This window comes from Aethalodelphis obliquidens, unplaced genomic scaffold (genome assembly GCF_003676395.1).
Source record: "Aethalodelphis obliquidens isolate GAN/ISIS:26980383/991018 unplaced genomic scaffold, ASM367639v1 scaffold88, whole genome shotgun sequence".
Lineage (NCBI taxonomy): Eukaryota > Metazoa > Chordata > Mammalia > Artiodactyla > Delphinidae > Aethalodelphis > Aethalodelphis obliquidens.
In genome coordinates this window covers 6155882-6179384 of record NW_020838032.1, presented here as the reverse complement: position 1 = coordinate 6179384, position 23503 = coordinate 6155882, and the positions used below count along the sequence as shown (strand labels likewise).

General features: G+C 42.4%; 1 protein-coding gene across 1 annotated transcript in view; it reads right to left on the bottom strand.

The window, feature by feature from the left end:
- FRMD3 (FERM domain containing 3) overlaps positions 1-20670 on the bottom strand; it is a 313237-nt gene extending 292567 nt beyond the window's left edge. Inside the window, exon 1 of the mRNA XM_027094154.1 lies at positions 20320-20670. Within this exon, the coding sequence (XP_026949955.1) occupies positions 20320-20466 (147 nt within the window). The 5' untranslated portion in view covers positions 20467-20670. The remainder of the gene's footprint in view (positions 1-20319) is intronic.
- Positions 20671-23503: the final 2833 nt, after the last annotated feature.

Genomic DNA, 23503 nt, shown 5'->3' with positions numbered 1-23503 from the left:
AAAATCTTCCAGCAAACAAAAGCCCAGGACCAGATGGCTTCACCGGCGAATTCTACCAAACATTTACAGAAGAGCTAACACCTATCCTTCTCAAACTCTTCCAAAATATAGCAGAGGGGGAAACACTCCCAAATTCATTCTACGAAGCCACCATCACCCTGATACCAAAACCAGACAAAGATGTCACAAAGAAAGAAAACTACAGGCCAACATCAATGATGAACACAGATACAAAAATCCTCAACAAAATACTAGCAAACAGAATCCAACAGCACATTAAAAGGATCATACACCATGATCAAGTGGGGTTTATCCCAGGAATGCAAGGATTCTTCAACACACACAAATCAATCAATGTGATACACCATATTAACAAACTGAAGGAGAAAAACCGCATGATCATCTCAATCGATGCAGAGAAACCTTTTGACAAAATTCAACACCCATTTATGTTAAAAACCATGCAGAAAGTAGGCATAGAGGGAACTTAACTCAACATAATAAAGGCCATATATGACAAACCCACAGCCAACATCGTCCTCAATGGTGAAAAACTGAAAGCATTTCCACTAAGATCGGGAACAAAACAAGGTTGCCCATTCTCACCAGTCTTATTCAACATACTTTTGCAAGTTTTAGCCACAGCAATCAGAGAAGAAAAGGAAATAAAAGGAATCCAAATCGGAAAAGAAGAAGTAAAGCTGTCACTGTTTGCAGATGACATGATACTATCCATAGAGAATCCTAAAGATGCTACCAGAAAACTACTAGAGCTAATCAATGAATTTGGTAAAGTAGCAGGATACAAAATTAATGCACAGAAATCTCTTGCATTCCTATATACTGATGAAAAATATGAGAGAGAAATTAAGAAAACACTCCCATTTACCACTGCAACAAAAAGAATAAAATACCTAGGAATAAACCTACCTAAGGAGACAAAAGACCTGTATGCAGAAAATTATAAGACACTGATGAAAGAAATTAAAGATGATACACATAGATGGAGAGATATACCATGTTCTTGGATTGGAAGAGTCAACATTGTGAAAATGACTCTACTACCCAAAGCAATCTACAGATTCAGTGCAATCCCTATCAAACTACCACTGGCATTTTTCACAGAACTAGAACAAAAAATTTCACAATTTGTATGGAAACACAAAAGACCCGAATAGCCAAAGCAATCTTGAGAAAGATAAACGGAGCTGGAGGAATCAGGCTCCCTGACTTCAGACTATACTACAAAGCTACAGTAATCAAGACAGTATGGTACTGGCACAAAAACAGAAATATAGATCAATGGAATAGGATAGAAAGCCCAGAGATAAACCCACGCACATTTGGTCACCTTATCTTTGATAAAGGAGGCAAGAAGATACAATGGAGAAAAGACAGCCTCTTCAATAAGTGGTGCTGGGAAAACTGGACAGGTACATGTAAAAGTATGAAATTAGAACACTCCCTAACACCATACACAAAAATAAACTCAAAATGGATTAAAGACCTAAATATAAGGCCAGACACTATCAAACTCTTAGAGGAAAACATAGGGAGAACACTTTATGACATAAATCACAGCAAGATCCTTTTTGACCCACCTCCTAGAGAAATGGAAATAAAAGAAAAATAAACAAATGGGACCTAATGAAACTTCAAAGCTTTTGCACAGCAAAGGAAACCATAAACAAGACCAAAAGACAACCCTCAGAATGGGAGAAAGTATTTGCAAATGAAGCAACTGACAAACGATTAATCTCCAAAATTTACAAGCAGCTTATGTAGCTCAATATCAAAAAAACAAACAACCCAATCCAAAAATGGGCAGAAGATCTAAATAGACATTTCTCCAAAGAAGATATACAGATTTCCACCAAACACATGACAGAATGCTCAACATCATTAATCATTAGAGAAATGCAAATCAAAACTGTAATGAGATATCATCTCACACCAGTCAGAATGGCCATCATCAAAAAATCTAGAAACAATAAATGCTGCAGAGGGTGTGGAGAAAAGGGAACCCTCTTGCACTGTTGGTGGAATGTAAATTGATACAGCCACTGTGGAGAACAGTTTGGAGATTCCTTAAAAAACTAAATATAGAACTACCATACAACCCAGCAATCCCATTACTGGGCATATACCCTGAGAAAACCATAATTCATAAAGCATCATGTACCAAAATGTTCATTGCAGCTCTATTTACAATAGCCAGGACATGGAAGCAACTTAAGTGTCCATCAACAGATGAATGGATAAAGAAGATGTGGCACATATATACAATGGAATATTACTCAGCCATAAAAGGAAACGAAATTGAGTTATTTGTAGTGAGGTGGATGGACCTAGAGTCTGTCATACAGAATGAAGTAAGTCAGAAAGAGAAAAACAAATACCATATGCTAACACATATATATAGAATCTAAGAAAAAAAAAAAAAGGTCATGAAGAACCTAGGGGTAAGACAGGAATAAAGACACAAACCTACTAGAGAATGGACTTGAGGATATGGGGAGGGCGAAGGGTAAGCTGTGACAAAGTGAGAGAGTGGCATGGACATATATACACTACCAAACGTAAAATAGGTAGCTAGTGGGAAGCAGCCGCATAGCACAGGGAGATCAGCTCTGTGCTTTGTGACCACCTGGAGGGGTGGGATAGGGAGGGTGAGAGGGAGGGAGACGCAAGAGGGAAGAGATGTGGGAACATATGTATATGTATAACTGATTCACTTTGTTATAAAGCAGAAACTAACACACCATTGTAAAGAAATTATACTGCAATAAAGATGTTAAAAAAAATTTAACAATAAAAAAAATCAGTTAATGTAATCCATCAAAACAACAAACTAAAAAAGAAAAATCAAGGGACTTCCCTGGTGGTCCAGTGGTTAAGAATCCGCCTTCCAATGTAGGGGATGCACGTTCAATCCCTGGTCAGGGAACTAAGATCCCACATGCCATGGGGCAACTAAGCCCACCCGCCACAGCTACTGAGTATGTGGGCCATGACTAGAGAGCCTGCATGCCGCAGCTACAGAGCCCGTGTGCTCTGGAGCCCGCATCCCACAACTAGAGAGAAGCTGGTGTGCCACAGCGGAGGATCCTACATGCCACAACGAACATCCTGCACGCTGCAACTAAGACACGATGCAGCAAAAAATAAAATAAATAAATATTTTTTAAAAAAGAAAAATCATGTGATCATATCAATAAATGCAGAAAAAGCATTTGACAATTCAGGACCCATTCATCATAAAAACTCTCAGTAAAGTAGGAATAGAGGGGAGATTTCTCAACTTGATTAAAAAAAAAGTCTACAAAAAACCTTCCGTTCATATCGTCCTCAATGTTGAGAAACTCAAAGCTTTCCCCACTAAGATCAGTTACAAGGCAAGGATGCCCCTCTCACCACTCCTTTTCAACATCATACTAGAAGTCCTTGCTAATGCAACAAGGCAAGAAAAAGAATAAAACGTACACAGATTGGGAAGGAAGTAATAAAACTGTCTTTATTCACAGATGACAGGATTGTCTATGTAGAAAATCTGAAAGAATCAACAAAAAAACTCCTGCACTAATAAGTCATTAAAGCAAGGTTGTAGGATACAAGGTTAATATTTTTAAAAAATCAATCTCTTTCCTATATACCAGCAATGAACAGTTGAATTTGAACTTAAATCATGGCATGTCACTGATTTCTAGGTACATAGGAAAACCATAGCAACATTAACCAAACTCACATAAACAATGCCTTATCATGAAATTGAAAGAGCTATGAAAGTGGAAATCTGGATGCCTGGGTCCTAGTCCTCTGTCACTCACCAGGTTAAGTGAGTCCCTTCTCTTCTCTGGACTTAGATGCTCCCTGAGAAAGATGCAGGCATTAGACTAAAAATCTAAAACCTTTTCCAACTTTCTAAGTCCTCTCTGAGAATAAAGGCACATATTTCTTCTCCAAAATGTCTTTTTTTTTCTTTTTAAATAGACTTTATTTTTAGAGCAGTTTTAGGTTCATAGCAAAATTCAACAGCAGGTACAGAGATTTCCCATATACCCCCCATCCCCACATATGCAGAGCCTCCCCCAATATCAGCAGCCCCCACCAGAATGGTACATGTCCTACAATGGATGAACCTACATTGATACATCATTATAATCCAAAGTCCAGAGTTTACATTAGGGTTCACTCTTGATTTTATACATTCCGTGGGCTTGGACAAATTTACAGTAACATGTATCCACCATTATAGCATCATATAGAATAGTTTCACTGATCTAAAAATACTCCATGCTCTCTGTCTATTCATCCCTCTTTCTCCTACCCCAAGCAACCACTCATCTTTTTACTGTCACCAAAGTTTTGCCTTTTCCAGATTGTTACACAGTTTTTAAAAATGCAAAAGTAGGGGATTCCCTGGTGGCGCAGTGGTTGAGAGTCCACCTGCCGATGCAGGGGACACGGGTTCGTGCCCCGGTCCGGGAAGATCCCACACGCCGCGGAGCGGCTGTGCCCATGAGCTATGGCCGCTGGGCCTGCGTGTCCAGAGCCTGTGCTCCGCAACGGGAGAGGCCACAACAGTGAGAGGCCCGCGTACCACAAAAAAAAAAAAAAGCAAAAGTAACAAATGCTTACCAAAAGTGCAAATGGTATAGCAGTATGCAGAGGAAAGCAGGAAAGTTTTCTGGTGCTACCCCACACCCTGACTCTCAATTCCTCTCTCCTTCAAGAGTTAACCACCATTAAGAGGCTAACACTGCACTGTTCAGTATGACAGCCTCTAGCATATGTAACTATTTAAATTTTAATGAACTAAATTAAATAACACTGACAATTCAGTTCCTCAGTGACACCAGTCACATTTTATGTGCTCAATCACCATGTGAGGCCAGTGGCTACCAAATTGGACAGCACAGATAAAGAACAGTTTCATCATCACAAAGGTTCTACTGGACAGTGCTGATCTAAAGTGCAGAAGGAGGCCTTTTTCAATTCCTCTCACTTCTGTTCAACACTTATTTCCAGAAACCCCCAAATTACTTCCATCAGGCCCTCTCTGGCTGGGCTGAGGACCACCCTAACAGGTTAAGGGGATGAGTTGTTTTGGAAAAGTCTGTCAATTTCCTGATCTGTAATTAAGAAAGATTCGCTTCATCACTGGGCTCACTGAAGGTCACAGGTCATGGAACCATCGCCACCCCAACAGCACCTAAAAGTTTAAAACCTCAACTAAGAACTTGAAAACTCCAATGTTCCTCAGGGCGGTACCTGAGATAAAACACGCGACATGTCTTACCTTTCACTCTGGAAATGTAGCCAAGCTGACCCTGCAAAACAATGGCGATGGTCATTGAACCACACAAACCTTGCCTCAGTGGGGTTGTCCTAATTATTCCCTAGGAAACAGTAGCCAGTACTGTTTTCTAGACTCCAGCTGCCCACTCCACTGTCTGCATAGTCTGAGCAGATAATTGCCAACTCCCCACTGCATGTTATGGACCTCTCTCTTAACATATAAAATCAATGCATTTCTCTCAGTTCCTCGCAAACACCATGTCTTTGCCTATGCACAGCCTTCTGCCAGAGGCCCTTCTTTTCCTAACTGTACCCCTTTTCAACACAGACCCCCAATTTAGTAGCCAAACAATGCCTACTTTTTCTTTAAAACTCATCTAAGTCTTGGATTCTAAGACATCATCTCCTCCAAAAAAACCTCTTCGCTGTCCTTCCCAGGCCGGATTAGGATCCCCAGTGACTGCTCAAGAATTTCTATATAGGAGACACTTTGAGGGTGAAAAGCTGGTAGAAAGCAGGGAATGGGGCGTGTGACTTCTCTTGAAATCACATTTTATAGCAAGGTACAATGTTTGCTGAGATATTTGCAAGACAAAGAGCAAAGTTCTTAAAGATGCTCTTATTCACATTTAAATGGGAGTAAGAAAATATCAGTGATCCATTTCAAAGAATATCCTTTGGAGGAGTAGTGGCTTTGGAAGAGAGTGATTAGAGATTAAAGGAGGGTTACACCTTTCCCCAGTTGATACCTCGGTTTCTCTATGTGCTCCAATAATACCTTAGTGTTCTTCAAACGTAATAGTATCACCTTGAATCTGTCTATGCGTCTGTCTTTTCTACCAGACTGGAAAGGACCATATTCTTACTTATCTTTTTATCTCTGGTACCCAGACTGGTCCTTAAGAGAGATGATCAGCAAATGTCTGTTGGATGGATGAGTGGAGGAGCGGGTGGCTGGGTTGACAGATGAATGGATGGATCGGTCAGTGGATGGGTGGACGGAAAGGATGGGAGGGGACAATTTTGCCTTCAGAAAAAAATCTCCTAAAGGATCTCAAATCTCAAAGTCTGTGCCCCCTCTCCATTTCCAATAACATCAAGAACATGTTTCATATTTAACAACTGCTAAGTACATGGATGGAAAAAAAGACTGGCATTTCCCACCCAGTGAGTGTAGTAAAGAAAGTCTGGGGGAAAGAAACAAAGAAATCTTTAGCAATAAATACTGGATTATAGCATTAAAAACCTCCCTTTCTCTAATGGAGGGACAATTTGGAGATAAACCTAAACCACCTTCCTCTCTGTGGCATATGATTAAAATCTGCTTTGTTCTTCTAATTTGCTATTCTCAAATTACCACACTGCTGCTGGCGCTGCAAACTCAGACTTCACGGCTGCCCTTGAATTACTGTACAACTTTTCCTCCTTTTTTTCTTTTAATCAGCACTGAACCAAGAAGATGCCATCTACACCTGGTGGAGAAACTATGTCTCCAAATGTGGAGACAAAATGTGTCATTCAAGGTGCCCTGCCCCCCACCGCCATGATCCTTCAGCAGAAATACATCTCCCTTGAGGTTTGGGAACACAAGAGGTGAAGTTACCCTTGACAAGGCTCCAGGTGGTATGAAGTGTTTTTTCCACCCCTGACTTCAGAGATTTTATTACTCTTCTACCTAAGCCTTCAAAACAAAGAGAGCCTGACCAGGATGTAACTAGTGCCTAACCAAAAAACTTTACTTTCATATTTTTCTAGCAGTCTTCTAAATACCATGGCCTGGGATTGCTAAGAATTTGACTTCCTGAGTCAATCTCAAAACTACAAGGTAAATTACCACAGAGGTAGATAGATAGACAATTCTATGACATCATCCTTCCTCTTTTTCTCCTTTGTAATTTTTTGAAAATTACTTTGAAATTTCAAAATACAAGCAACGTATTGCTTGGTACCATGCCAAACATGTAAAGGGAAAGGGAAGATATCTTTCAATTATCTAGCAATGTTAGATGCCAATTCATAATTACCTGATCAATTGATGTCAATTGTCATTTGGAAGTACATTGAGCCATATATTGACTAAAGAAAGTAGAGAAGAACTAAAACTGGGTCCTTAGATGACAGTTCTAAGACATCAACATGCTTTCTTTACCCAGAAATGTGGTCAGTGTGAGTTTTTTTCCTTGTGCTATTAACAGTTGTCAGTGGAAAAGAATTACATCATTTAGACTGCCAAGAGAGATTCAAAAACAAAAGAAGGGTAGTAGTTAGTATTTAGTAGGAGCAAATCGATAACCCAAGACACCATACCCCACCCTAATTTTGCTAAATAGGCAACTTCAGGCAAATCACACCTCTGATCTCAATTTAATCAACTAGCTAATACAATTTATGAGCATACTATTCAAGGATATCAAGAGGCATATGAGTAGAAAGAAAGGATGCTGCTAAACAAGAACCAATAAATTCCCACCATCATAAAACTGTAGATGACACCTACATATGGATGAAGATCACAGAGACTAGCATTATTTTCAGAACAATGGGCAGTCATATGTGTACAGACCAGCCCAAAAAAATAACATTGGTTAGTAACATCAAGGAAGAATTATTAGCCAACTTACTGAGTAGGCTTTTGTCCTCTCTTCTATTAATAAAGCTAATTAGTTACTGATTTATTTTAAGATTGCTTAATTTTATTACCAATCCATTAGTAAATGATATTGCACTTGAATTTTCACAGTTTGCATATTAAGACCCTGATTCAGTCAATCCTTTCCAGACTAACATTCACCATCAATTGGTGATGTTTAATGTTGCCTTAAAGCAACAAATTATGCTTCTGAGGTGAGAGGTAATAAACCAAACTGTAATCTGTTGATATGCTAATTGCTTCCCCTGCTACAGAATAATCATATTTCAAACCTTAGCATAATAATAGATGTATTCAGACAAAGCTCTGTTGTACATCTAAGATCCAGGTCATTATGTTACTAATATTAAATTATTTCGGGCTTCCCTGGTGGCGCAGTGGTTGAGAGTCCACCTGCCGATGCAGGGGGCATGGGTTCGTGCCCCAGTCCGGGAAGATCCCACATGTCACAGAGCGGCTAGGCCCGTGAGCCATGGCCGCTGAGCCTGCACATCTGGAGCCTGTGCTCCGCAACGGGAGAGGCCACAACAGTGAGAGGCCCGCATACTGCAAAAACAAAAACAAAAACAAAAACAAAACAAAACAAAAATTATTTCTTTGAGGGATTTTACAGAACTTGAATTTATTTTAATCAACATTCACAATAATCTCCTGGAAACTAAATAGAAAACAAAATTTGCCATTGGAGATATCTGAGACATAAATAAATATTTTAAAAAGATAAATTATTGCAGCATAACTTGCAAAGTTGCTCCTCATGTGACATGTTGACTTCAATTTTACACCACGTTGATAGGATTTTAAAATGTATTGTCTATTTAATGTTCATGACACTGTCTCAAAGGGCAACTTCCCTAGAGTGAAAATCCTATGCTTTGTAACTCAGAGCCTTATAACTGGGAGAGGACTTTTTTTCATTTGTTTTTCCAAGCTAGAAAATGAGAATTAAGAGAAGGAAAGTGCTTTTCCACTGAGGACTCTGAGTTGGCTGCCTTTTTTTCTTGCAGAAGAAAATGGAGAAGCTCTCGTTCAGGTGGGAATTGCCAGACTAACGGAAAATGATCAAGTGCTCTTGGAAAGAATTCCAGAGCTCAAACTCCATTGGTTTGATCTACAAGGATGCCCCAAGCAGAAAGACAAAAATGGAAGACCCATCATAATAGTTTCATTCATACCACATGGTTTCTACCACCACTTGCATGAATACTAAAGACTCTCTTATCTGTGTCTCCATGCCAGACCTCTCTGCTGACTTTCATTCCTTATTTCCAACTGGCTACCAGTAATTCTCCACTCAGATTCCCTACAGGCACCACGAAGTCAACATGCCCAGACTCAACATCTTCTCCCCTAACCTGCTTCTCCTTTATCCTGTCTTCTCAGGGTCAGTTTCACGGGTGTGGGATCCATGCTAAGAAGGATCCCACACCTGGTTTAACGGTCTGTTCTTGTGATCTTGAAATTCTTAATAATTTTTAACAAGGAGTCCCATATTTTCATTTTCCAGTGGGTCCCCAAAATGTGTGGCCAGTACTGGATTGGTATCACCATGACCCCTGTCACTGAAACCAACCACCTGGGACTAATCCCAGATTCTCTCTTCCTTCATTTCTATGTCCAATCATGCTGTTTCATGGCCATGGCTTTACACCAAGCAAGGGCTCATCGTGTTTGGAACGCCTTTTTCCCTTCTTCAAAGAATTGATTTCCACTTGTCCTTTAATTATTAATCAAGATTCATCTACACCAGAGGTACTGATTGATGTCTCAGTCTCATACAGACGCCTCCTCTTGGTCCTCCACCCACATATATCTGTCATTTTGTCCTTGAATCATTATCTTGCTTCTCTGCCTCCAAATGACTATCAGCCTCTTGATGTCTGATTTTATTTTCTTTTTATCTCTAGTTCCCAGCTCTGTGCTTGGCATGTAGAAGATATTTTTCAAATGTTTACTGAATAACATTGATGTTATTTCAAAAAACTTTACTAATTCACTTTTTGAAAAACACGATTGCTTGATCTATACAAATGTTCTTTCCCTGTAGAATTAACTTCATGTTTTTCCAAAGTGATCCTCTCACTTCCCTCATGCACCTTCAGGGAAAGTCACCAGACAAACAGCTCCAGAGCTTATGTTACACCTCAAATGTATTTTTCACTGTCCTCTGGGGTCACTGTCCCCCGAGGTCACTTCTGAAAGCGAGAACAGCTGGGTTCCCTAAGCCTCTGGGAATTTCCAGGCACTGATGGCTTATACACAATGATTTGTTTGTGCCAAGAAGTTGCCAGAGTTCCTCCACAATGCCACCAGAGTCCAGGATACAGGAAAGCAAGAGTGGGAAGTGTGGCCCAGAGGGACAAGAATTCTCTCATTAATCCTGGGCCGCCATGCGCTCTCACGGACGTCCAACGCTTCATCAGATTGGCCAACACAGGAAATCCTGTTTGAAAAACAATCTCTTGATTTGGCTGGGGCGGGGAGTCAAAAGAAATCGTTTCATCCGCAGCATCAATATCTAATCAGCACTTCAGTCTATCAGTGATAGATACACCTGGATGGATTTCTTTATTCATTCACTCACTCATTCACTGAACCTCTACTGAGGGAAATGTGCCAGGTGAGGTATTATCAAGGGAGACAAGGGCCAAAAAGCCCCACACTCAAGGAAATTAAGAATGTTATTATAGGGCTTCCCTTGTGGCGCAGTGGTTGAGAGTCCGCCTGCCGATGCATGGGACACAGGTTCGTGCCCCGGTCCGGGAGGATCCCACATGCCGCGGAGCGGCTGGGCCCGTGAGCCATGGCCGCTGAGCCTGTGCGTCCGGAGCCTGTGCTCCGCAGAGGGAGAGGCCACAACAGTGAGAGGCCCGCGTACCGCAAAAAAAAAGAATGTTATTATAAAACAGACAAATTTCACTAACGCTTTACTATTCCAAGTGGGGTTCACACAACAGCAGCGTCAGCATCATTTGGAAGCCTATTAGAAATGCAGAATTTCAGGGCACTCCTCAGGACCTCCTGAATCAGAAGGTGCATTTTAACAACAGAACAGAAGATCCACATGAATGTCAGAGACTGAAAAGCTTTTATACATCCCTCCCGAGAGTTGAACGCCAACTCTTTTTAGCCTGAATTAAGTTCAAACCTCAGTTGTAAAACCTGCCCTAATGGCTCCTGATCATAATCCCATTTTTCCCCATCTCCGGACTCCACATTTGGCTCTCCGCTATTTCATAGGAGGGGCAACTTGAATCCTTCCCCACACAAAGTGGGAACTGAGAGAGAACCCTGCTAGCTATTAAATGCCTATCACTCACGCATGTGAATCTCATACTAGATTCTCCGAGGGACAAATTCTGATATTTCTCTTCCTGCCATGTTTTGTTTTTTAACATCTTTATTGCAGTATAATTGCTTTACAATGGTGTGTTAGTTTCTGCTTTATACAAAGTGAATCAGCTATACATAAACATACATCCCCATATCTCTTCCCTCTTGCGGCTCCCTTCCACCCTCCCTATCCCACATTTTTAAGAGTTCCCAAAATGCCTACTCAAAAAAAGAAGTAACGACTTAAGAATTCAGTGACTGATGGGCCTGATTCAAGCAGTTTACATGTTAATGCACTGTTGCTGTACATTTTCCATAATCAAAAGAGGGGTCTTAAAGTAAGACAAGGCTTTATCTAATTATTAGAGTTGAAAAAAATCGAGATTCAGCTGGAGAGCAAGTGCAATTGGGAAATGCTTACGACAGCAGAGCCTGCCCTTGATCTTCTACTCTTAATATTGCAATGCACACATACACACACACATGCGCACACACAGGTATATCATTCATACTAAGAATTCCAAATATACATATACACATTTTCCATGTATAACTGGGTTTTTTATTTAATTGACATCATTTCAAGTACTTGTAACTTGCAATCTTAGAGGCCCAAGATGCATGGGAGTTCTATTTTGTTTTACTTAGGGTTTTTAAAATTTTTTTCAGGAAGTTCAGTAAATTGATAGCCACCAAAACCAGCAATTCTTGAGCTTTTTGGCCTGAAAACTCCCTTACATTATTGATGATCTATAGAACTTTTGTTTATTTGGGTTGTATATCTCAATATTTGCTGACAATTTTTTAAAATATCCAATCATTGGGCTTCCCTGGTGGCGCAGTGGTTGAGAGTCTGCCTGCTGATGCAGGGGACCCGGGTTCACGCCCCGGTCTGGGGAGATCCCACATGCCGCGGAGCAGCTGGGCCTGTGAGCCATGGCTGCTGAGCCTGCACGTCTGGAGCCTGTGCTCCGCAACGGGAAAGGCCACAACAGTGAGAGGCCCGCGTACCGCAGAAAAAAAAAAAAAAAAATCAATCATTGATTCATTAAAATAATAAACCCATTGCACATTAACATAAATAGCATACTTTTATGAAAAATAACTTTATCTTACAAAATAAAGACTAATTTAGTGAGAAAAGTAGTGCTTTTTACATTTTTGTAAATATCTTTACTGTCTGGCTCAACAGAAGACAGCTGGATTCTCACATCTGCTTCCATAGTCAATGTGTTGCAATATCACATATCATGCAGCCTCTGGAAAACTCTTTTGTATACTTATGAGAGAATGAGAGTGGAAAAGGCAAATCAACATCTCAACAAGGGTGACAAATACAAAAATAGTTTTTTCAACAAATGGTGCTGGGACAACTGGATATCCACATGCAAAAGAGCCAAGTTCAACCCCTGCCTCACACCATATACAAAAATTAATTCAAAATGGATCAGATGGGGACTATTTTTTTTAATATTTATTTACTTATTTGGCTGCGCTGGGTCTTAGTTGCAGCAGGCAGGATCTTCATTGCAAAATGCAGCATCTTCAGTAGCAGCATGCAGGATCTTTAGTTGCAGCATGTGGGATCTTTTTTTTTTTTAGTTGCGGCATGCGAACTCTTAGTTGCACATGTGGGATCTAGTTCCCTGACCAGGGAAGGAACCTGGGGCCCCTGCATTGGGAGTACACAGTCTTAGCCACTGGACCACCAGGGAAGTCCCAGATGGGGACAATTAGTGGGTACAGTTTCATTTGGGGGATGATGAAAATGTTCTGGAATTAGTTGTACAACTTTGTGACTATACTACATCTACTGAATTTTACACTTCAAAATGGTGAAATTTTATGGTATGTGATCACATATCAATAAAATAATGAATCAAAGACCTAAATATAAGAGCTAAAACTATAAAACTGTTCAAGGAAAACACAGGTATAAATCTCATGACCTTGGTTTAGGCAACAGTTAGTTAGCTATGACACGAAAATCAGAAACGACAAAAGAAAAAAATAGATAAAATGGATTTCATCAAAATTTTTAAAATGTTGACACCATCAGAGTAAAAAGACAGCCCTAAGAATGGGAAAAAAAAATCTTTAAATCATTTATTAAATAAGGGGTCTGTATCCAGAATATATAAAGAATTATTAGAACTCAATAATAAAAAAACAATTCAACTTTTAAATGGGCAAAGGATCCAAACAGACAGTTCTCCAAAGAAGATATACAAATGGCCAATTAGCACATGAAATGATGCTCAAGTCATTAGCATCAAGGAAATGCAAATCAAAACCACAATAAGATATCACTTCACATCCACTAAGACAGCTATAATCTAATAGATAATAACAAGTGTTGGCAAGACTGTGGAGAAATTGAAACCCTTATACATTGCTGGTGGAAATGTAAAATGGTGCAGCTGCTTGGGAGAACAGTTTGGCAAACTGTTCAATTCAAACTATTAAACAGAGTTACTAAACATATGACATAGTAATTTCACTCCCAGGTGTATACCGAAAAGAAATGGCAAATTTTATAGGAATATGCACTGCAACATTCTTCATAATAGCCAAAAAGTGGAAACAACCCAAATTTTCATCAACAGATAAATTGATAAACTGTGATCTATCCATACAATAGAATATTATTCAGCAATTAAAAGTGAAGAAATACTGATACATGCTACAACATGGATGAACCTTGCAAACATTATGCTAACTGAAAGAAGTCAGACACAAAAGATCATTGTATGATTTCATTTTTATCAAATGGCCACAAGAGACAAATCTCTGGAGACAGAAATTAGATTAGTGATTGCCTAGGGCTAGGAGGTTTAGGGAGAAAGGGGAGTGTGACTACTAAAGGGCACAGGGTTTCTTTTGGGGATGATGAAAATGTTCCAAAATTGCTTGTGGTAATGGTTGCACAACTCTGTGAAGATCTTAAAAATGTACACTTTAAATGGGTGAATTTTATGGTATGTAAATTATACCTTGATAAAACTCTTTTACCCAGAAGAGGCAAACAACATCTTATTATTATTTTGAAAATAGTCTGAACCTCATAGACCCCCTGCAAGGATCTCAGGGACTCCCGGGGGTCCCCAGAACACACTTTGAGAATCACTGACCCACACAGACAAAGAATCTAGTATGGTTAACTTCTAGCAGCCCTCCCCCCTCCCCCCTCCTCCTTCGGAGGAGAGCCCTGATTTCTAGGCATTGACCTCTCCCCCATGCAGACCACCACCAGGAAGGAAGCTGATTCCACTCTGATTCCCAGGTTCAGGTTCTGGTCACCTTAAGCTAATCAGCACATTCCCTTCTATTGACTACACTCACTGTTCAGGGTGGGCATGTGACCCAGGAGGTCTAATCAGAATGATTGCAGGACTTTTGCTTGGAATGCTGAGTGGGAAGTGGTTTTTCTCTTCTTCTGGAGGGTGTCCAATGAAAATGTGAGAACTGGAATTACTATAACCATTTCACTAGCAGTCTGAGGATAAAGCCTCACAAAAAGGCAGGATAGCCCTTGAATTAGGTCCTTACTTAAATCAGCACTTCTGGATATGTGATCCAGTACACATCCTTAGTGCTAAAGCCAGTTTGAATTAGAATTTGTTAGTTAAAAGCACCCAGCTGATATACTGTCCAAATGATGTGGAGCTAACAGTACCACATTCTCCCCACAGTCAATACACTTTGCCTTTGCTTTGAGGACATCACGAGATAAGATCTCAGCAGACCATTGAAATAACATTACTTTTTTTGTCAGAATATACTTAATACAAAGAGCTGGCCCATGTAATCTAGGCCTAAACACGTCAGAGCTAGACCACAGTATTTAACGAACTGTCTCTCCTATTCCTTTTGTGTCTGAACTTCACTGTACTCTGAATGGCATTCTCAATGAGTTTGATAGAGAAAAGTGTTGGATTGTCCTTACTAGCAGAAAAGGTGTGGCTGTCAGCTGCACCTAGCTTGAATTTCACCAGCAGGATCATCATGGGGCCTGATATTTAGCACATATGTATGTTTGCATGTGACCATCCAATTCCTGTTCCAGAAGATAAGAAAATCAGGATGCAGTAAACTACTCTCTCTTTTTTTTTAACTGAATTAATTAGAATAGTATTCTACATTTGGGTGATGTTTTAACATTTGCAACATGCTTTTACAGACATCACTTCAACAACCCAATGGAGACTGGCAATTGAGGAATTATTATGCCCATTTCACAGATTAAAAAACAGGAGGCCCAGTGACTCGCTTAAGGTCTTGCACAATCAAAAAGTAATGGAGTTTGGTCTTAAAGACATTAGATTCCAAGCCAAAGCCTTCCCACTACTTAGGATTAAATCCAATATACCTTCACATAATAGTAAGACAACCATCAATATTTTTTCAGCTCTTACAATGGACTAGGTACCAAGCGCTCGGCATATATCCCACATTTAATCGTTACAACAAGCCCATGAGGTTGTGCCATTATTATCCCCACTTTACAGATGAGGAAACTGAGACCTAAAGAGGTAAAGTGACTTGCCCAAATCACCTGGCTAGTTAATGGTAGAGCCAGGGTTCAAACCCAGGCAAGTAGCACTCGGGAACATAAGTTCTCAACCACTTTGCCATACTGCCACTTCAACAAAAGCAGAGGTGCCTGCTCTATACAAGATGGCTTGTAGCTGCCCAGACCCACCAGCTCAGTAAGGACTGAACTTATTTAACAACACCAACTACAAAGGACTATCCAATAATTTTTCTTGTTGTGGAATTTGGTCATACAAAGATTGCCTAAAATAAGCCTGAGCTTACTTAACATCTTATTAAACGTTCCTGACAGTTTTATTGTAACAATAATTGTAACTCAGTTTGACCTATTCTGAAAGACACTACTGCTTGCTTAGCCAACAGCAGTTCCCCAGCCCCCTACTACACACACACAGGCACATGCACACGTACACACACCTCTCCATTGCTTCCGTGATGTCAAAGCCCACCTCCCATTATAGGGAGTGAAGGGTGCAGATACCAAACGTACACGTTTCTAGACTCTTTTGCAGCTAAGTCCTGGGTATAGGATCTAATCCTGGCCAATGGGATCTGAAGGGAAGACTGATGGGGGCCTCCAGGAATGGTGTTCCCCCATGATAAAAAGAAATGCAGGAAGAAACACCACCTCTTATACGGTGGATGTGTTAGTACTTGACTGACATTCAGAACTACTACAGCCACCTTATAATCAGGACTATAAATGACAAAGGTGACGTGTTGAGGTGGCAGAGTGGAAAGATGGAAAGTACCTAGGTCCATGCAGAGCTGCTGAACAACTCTGAAGCTACCCTACCTCTGGACTTCTCATTAGGTAAGATAATAAGCGTCCTTATTATTTAAGCCACTTTAACTTGGCTACTGTCTTATTTGCAGCCTAAAGCATCCTAATTCTCAAGTCTCAGGAGGCAGCTGCAGAGAAGAAAGGGCTCTGGATTCTGAGTCAAATGACATGGCTTCCAATCTACTTACTTGCCAGGTGACTCAAGTTGCCTAATCTCTCTGAACCTCATTTTCTACACGTATAAAATTGAGATAACACTCAAGAACACAATAATATCAATAAAATGGAGATAACAGGATAGGAATGAAAATCACATGAGATGATGTGTATACAACCACTCTGTCAACAGCAATGTTTTACTCAAAGGTAATCGGTCTAGGTAATAGTTAAACTACAGACTTTTTAAACTGGAGCCATCCATTCTAACCCAACTCCCTTACTTTACAAAATAAGAAACATTGATTCCAAATGTCAAATGACTCACTCAGTGTCACACGACTGGTTGGTAACATAACTAAATCATGTATCTCCTGATTCCCAGTCCAATGCTGTCATGCTACCCTCATGCTGACAGGTAATGAGCTACATTAAATACTGGGCCGGTAGCATTCATTCGTTCAACAAGTGTTTACTGAACACAACTATACGCCAGGTTCTGCTCTAGGTACTGAGGACTCCTTGAACAACTACCACAACAAAAGTTCCTAACCTCATGAATTTAACAGCCCAGACAGAAATTATTCAATCTACATCTATAAATAATTATTAAGTGCCTACTGTGTACTAGGCACAGTGCCAGGATTTCTATTCAAATACAAGTACAAATTTCTAGGCAATTCCAATAATAGCAACCATGTTTACCAGGATTTGCTAACAAAGAAATAATGTAAAAAGTCTATATTTTACTCAATAAGAGTCAGTATTAAAAATGGCAAGCTCATTAGAAGGAGTTGTGAATACCCTGCCAGCATCTGAAAACGTGGATGGAATGGGGAAGATGTCTAGGACTCCGCTCTACTTGAAGCAGCAAGACTGAACGAAAGAGGTGAGAGCTAAGCCATGTCCTTCCACAGTCTCCAGACTTCAAGGGTTGGCTCAGTTGGAAAAGCCCAATAGGGAACATTTAGCCACTCCTTCCCCTCCCCAGGCCTCTGTCTGAAGCCCTAGACTCTCCTTTTGCTCCCTATCTGGTTGGAATTCCTCTTGCACTCTACCTAAACATTCACATGCAAATGACATAATGGGACAGCACCCTAGATCCTATGAAGAGTCACAGCAAGTGACTCTTGGCATCTCCTACTGGAACTGGCTATCAGGCTGCTGACACTGAGCCATTACATTGTTTGTTTGAAAGGGGTTTTTTTTTTTTGTCAATAACCACCCAAATTATATAGTTTGGAAAAGAATATTTAAAAGCTATTGTTTTGCAAAAAAAAAAATCCATAACTCACATTTTGTGTGGGTTATAGAGGGAAGATCTGTGTAACAATTTACACTCTCTGAACTTTGTGATTCCCTAAAATGGAGGAAAAAGGCAAGCAAGAAAGGAAAGACAGGTGGATTCCCCAGGGCATGTACTGGTGACTCCAAAAGCTTCTTTTATTAAAAAAAAAAAAAGCATTTTGTCCTCACCCTAAACAAACGGAAAGTTTTTTGTGACCTTATGCTCGGAAGTGTAACATCAATTCCCAGGTTGAAATATTCTAGGAAGGTATAAGGTCCAAAATTATCAAAATAAAATCTTTTAATTCATTTTAATTGGTTAAATGATAATCACCATTTGGGGGCAGATGTGCCTCCAAATAAAACACTTGATTTTCTTAAGCAATGCCAAAATCAACATTTTGGAACATAGCATTTTAACCTCTTTGGCATCAGTTGGGCCATACAAACTCTAACGTTCCAAATTGCTATTAGACTGGCTACAATTTATTGTTTTCCAGAACACCAGGCAATGCATACATGTCCTTTGGGGACTATTTATCTACTCTAAGGAAGACTTCCTCCCCCAAAGGGAAAAAAAAACAGTGGTATCAACTCCAAGTGGGAAAGGACAGGGCAGAGAAAGGGCTGAGAGAGCCCAGGAGAACTCAACAGCTCCACTCTCTGCCACTGGTTCCTTCATTATCTACATATTCAATATGGGTTAAAGTTCTTGTATACCCACTTTAGGACTTAAAGTAAAATGCACAAACTACTCTCTCTGAATCACAAGACACTACATGCCAAATGTTTCTGTGCAACCCTGTGGCAACAGAAAAACTGCCTATCTTGCTAATCCTTTTATTATTAAGTTTAGCAGCAATGCTTAGCCCAGAATGAAATTCAAGATCCTCCAGGAAAGTCAGTGGGAGCCTACTTTCCTGGGAGGTCATAGGGCACCACATTCCTCCCTTGAAACTTATCCAGTTGTCAGCTCACAAATTAGTTGTCACTGTCCCTATGTCGCAAACTCCCACAAGAAATGAAAAAAAGGTGGGGGGGAAGACCATTCATTCATTCATTCATTCATTCTTGGTTAACACAGCCCAGAGGCAGATTCTTGACCCTGGGAGACGCTGCTTCCATTCATCTCTCACCAGAACGGGGGTAGGGTGCCCAGTATTTTTAAAACAGCTCACTCTGTCCTGGAGCTTCAAGACTCAGCTATGTGAGAAGAGGAAATCAGAGAGATAAATAAGTAAATAGATTTAAAAGTCAGAAGCCAATAGTGCTGAACCCTGACATGACCTTTCCAGGTTGTATGTCCCAAGTGGGTCTTGCGACAGGACACATACCTGCCTACATATACATGCACTGAAAGAACACACACACACACACACACACACACCCCGCTGCAGCTCACACTAGATCTACTGCAAGCCCAAAGGCACTTACTACCCGAGGACGGGGTTGCCAGCAAAGCTGCCTTCGCCCAAACAACTGTGGCCTTCTCCAACTTGGACGAGAGCAAATGTCCACCAATATCCCAAAGGGCGCTTTTTCCCGGAACCCAGGTCCTGCAGGGTTCCCTCCCTGCCGGCCTCACAGCCCTTTTCTTTTCTCTGAAACACTCAGATTTCACACGGTTCCTTTCGAGGTAGCTCCAGTCCGCGCAGCGCGCGCCCCATCCCTTAAGGCTGGAGCCCGGGGCTGCCTGGCCTCTCTTCAATCCCGGGAAACTTCGCCGCCGCTCCACGCTGAGAAGTAAAGGCCACCGGTAGAGGGGAGGCAGGGAGAGGGAGCAGGTCCCTGGGACTGAGGGCACCTTCGGAGCCCGGGCGCCGGAGAAAGAAATGAGTGAACCCAGGCTGGTGTATGCCTTCTCCACGTGGAGGAAGGGAGGAAGGAAAAAGTGGGCGACATGCAGGTACCCCTCTCGGCTCTCAGAACTCATATATCCCGACGGGGTAGGGAACAGAGGGGTTAGAGTCCCCCAGGAGGCAGCTGCCCTGCGCCCCCAGCCTAGGCGCAGCGAGACTTGAGCGCAGCGTGTAAGCCAGAGGAAGGGGCCCCGGGAACGCAAAGCGCGCGCCTGGTGCCTGCGGGGCACAGTGCCCCCATCCCTGGGTAGGGCTCCCAGTCTCAGGGGGCGGAGGAAGAGGAATGTGGCTTTCTAGCAGGCCCCCGACTGGGTTCCTCGCCCCTGCCGGCGCACGCCCACCCGCAGAGGCCCCCCAGTCCTGCGCCCGGCGTGTAGTCCACTCCCTCGCCCCAGCACCTGGATGTGGCAGGAGATCTCCGAGTCGTCCAGCAGCCGAATGGTGCATTTCATCTCCTGGCTGAGCGATTTGATGCTGGAGCTCCGAAAGTGGATCATTTTCATGGTCCTCCTGCCTCTCGGCACACAGTGGCAGGAGGCGAACATGCACCGCGGCCCGTGTAAGCGAGCGAGAGGCTCCGGGCCGGCGCGGCGCTCGCCCGCGCGGACACACACACTCGCTCACGCACCGTCCTGGAAACCCGGGCGCGGCTCAGCCCCGGGACAGCAGCGGCGACGGGCGCCTGCGGCCACACACGCCGAGCGGCCGGGGCGCGGCAGGCGGGCCCCTCCCTCTCCTCGCTCCCCTCCCTCCGCTCCCTCGCCTCCGCCTCGCCCGCTCCTTTCCCCGCCTCCGCCCCTCGCGCGCGCTCCTGCGCCTCCCTCCGCCCGGGCTCGCTTGCAGAGGATGCCCCGAGCCCGCGACCCCCGGCTGGCGCGCGACGTACTCACTCCCACTCGCGAGGAGCCGCGGCAGGAGAAGGCGGAGAGAGGGCTAATGCTGGTGGCCGGGGCGCCCCGGCAGTGGCCTGCTCCGCCGCCGCCGCCGCCGCCTCTGCGTCAGGCTGGGCCCGGCAGCCTCCTCCCTCTCCGGCCGCGATCACTCTGGCTCCTGGTCGCGCACGTCCCTGCCCCGGCTCCCCCAGGCGCCCGACAGCGCCCTGCTCTGCTTGGCCCCAGGGACCTGGCGGCGGGCGGGGGGTGGAAGGCGATCCTGACTTACACCCGCATGGAGGATTCCCCTGCGGGAGAGGATTACTGGACCAAGAGCGAACCCCGAGAGTGACATGAGGCCCTTGCCCGGCTACAACGGCAATAAGGCTAACAGTCACAATCCCTCGTACTCATGGGGATTTTTGTAAGCCTTTATTTAATATTAACTGAGAGTCAATCTCCTTCTCTAAGAAATTCAGAACCTTCCTTAAGCAATTTCTCTTTTTTGTCTCCCAACATTTCACTTCGATCTCTGGTAGCAGGACCTTAGACCCGAGCAAGAGGGTCCTTATCCTACCCTAAGGGGGACCCTTAAGGGACTTCACTCCAGTATTAAAACTACAACTGGGATTGAATCATCTCTCCCAACCCAAAGAGCAGATCTAAGATAGCCTAGAGATCAAAGAAAAGTCACCACGCAAGACAATCCAAGCTTTTCTTTTAAGGCTACATACTTGTCTCTTCTTACTGTAGCAAGCTTTCAGCTCCAAGAGAGTCAAGCTCAATACCCCAAAATTGTTATCTCAAATTTCAGGGAAGTGGAATAAGGACACTAGGGAAAAGGACAGAACAGAGGTCACCCAAAGTGGGATTGCAAGCAACAGCATTTTGAGGAAGTGAGAAGAATCTGAGATTGGCTGTCTGGTCTGGTTTGGAAGGCTGAGATTCAACAAGTATAATGTGGGCTTGGGAAGCCCTTGGAATACATGAAAAACAGCTGGGGAAATTACCACATACAGTCACCTGGAGTGAAGTACCCATTGAAGACAAGGCTTTGGGAAACCGAGTGGCCATAGTCACGAAATAAAATGAAGAGCAAGAGGAATTCAAAGAATGAACTCAAGAGGTGAGCTTAAAACTGGGCCACTTAAAGAAAAGCAATGACACACTGAGTCCTAAATTCTCAGCTCACAACTTTTTTAAAAAGCTGTATTCTTTCTATGACAGAGCTAAAAGAATTTTTTATTAATTGAACCACAAGGCTAAAAAGCAAACTCAAAATTTTTTCTACAAGTTGCCAAATTACAAAGTCAATTGAATTATCAGCCTCACCGGATTTCATGTGTGAGAGATAATTATCATCAGGAAAGACTGGGAATCTGGGAATAGAAATGGGGCCATAAAGGAGGATTTGGTTAATTCCTAGTGACTCAAGCCCCCAAGTCCCTCTTGACAGCAGAAGCAAAGCCTCTTCCCTTATCTAAAAAGGCTGTTCCTGCATTGTTTGAAGACCCTATTCCGACCTCACCTGAGGCAGTTACCCTGGAAAGGGAAGACAATCTCCTTGCCACCTCTTGCCCACCACCTCTGACTACTCTCACTCTTAATACTTGAATCAGATCCAGGCACCCATGGAAAGCCAGTTACAAAGTCAACCCCAGGAAGAGAAAGAATTACAAGGTTTTGCTAATTTAACTTGAAAAGTATGTGTGTAAATAAACCTAAAGTTGTTGATTTGAGTGCACTTTTCAGTGACTCTGGTTTCAATGTACCATCTAAATAAATTGACTGACTTTTGGACTGAGCTAAATGAAAATGAGAATGAAGAAATCCCCCAATATTTGTATAGGAAAAACATCCAAAGAATCAAGGAGAAGGAAATACTGAAGTGGATGCTCATATGTAGCCAGTTCACTTCTCTAGTAATCATGGGTCCTGAGGGGGGCCTCCACCACAACTTTGGGAGAATCATTGCTGAAGGAAGCATGGCCATCATTGAAAAGTACCACAGTGTTTGTTCTCTGTGACCAGGGGTGCTTTGAAAATCTCTGCAGTTAAAAGGAGCTCCCTGATTTAAATGGAGATGATCGGAGCCTGGATTAGCAGAGGACAAATAGTGGTACTTAAATTTCGGTGCCCAGGAGGGCACGGAGACAGTCATGAGCAGTGGGACCCAAATGACTTCAGAGTGATGTGACCCACAGGAATTTGCTGATCACTAGACATCCAACTAAGGTCCTATTTGATCTGTAGAACAGACAAATTTTCTAGGTCTGATAAACAAAAGCCTGACTAAAACTCCCCTCCAAAAATTTCCAAATCTGAACCTGTCCCTACAGACAACCAGAGGCATTTGAGTAAATGAAAAATGGGTCCACCTGAGGAGTGAGAACATTGGCCACAGCAGAGAAGAACTGGCAAGGTCCAGTTCCTAATAAAGAAGTAGCAGTGGGAGAGATGTCTCATGCTCAGCGGCAGAAGCTGCTGCTCCTTACCGAAAAATTCCCAACCCATGGGTCATAGCACTTTGATGAGCCACAAATGGAAAACAGGTGGCCTGGCCCCAAAAGCTTAATGGTTGTAAATATTGTGCATTGGGTCTTAAAAAAGATTTTTAAGCATTTTTACAGCCATTAAAATTGATTATTGAAAAAGAAATACTTAGGTATAAATCTAACAAAATATATACACATTCTATATAAAAACTTTG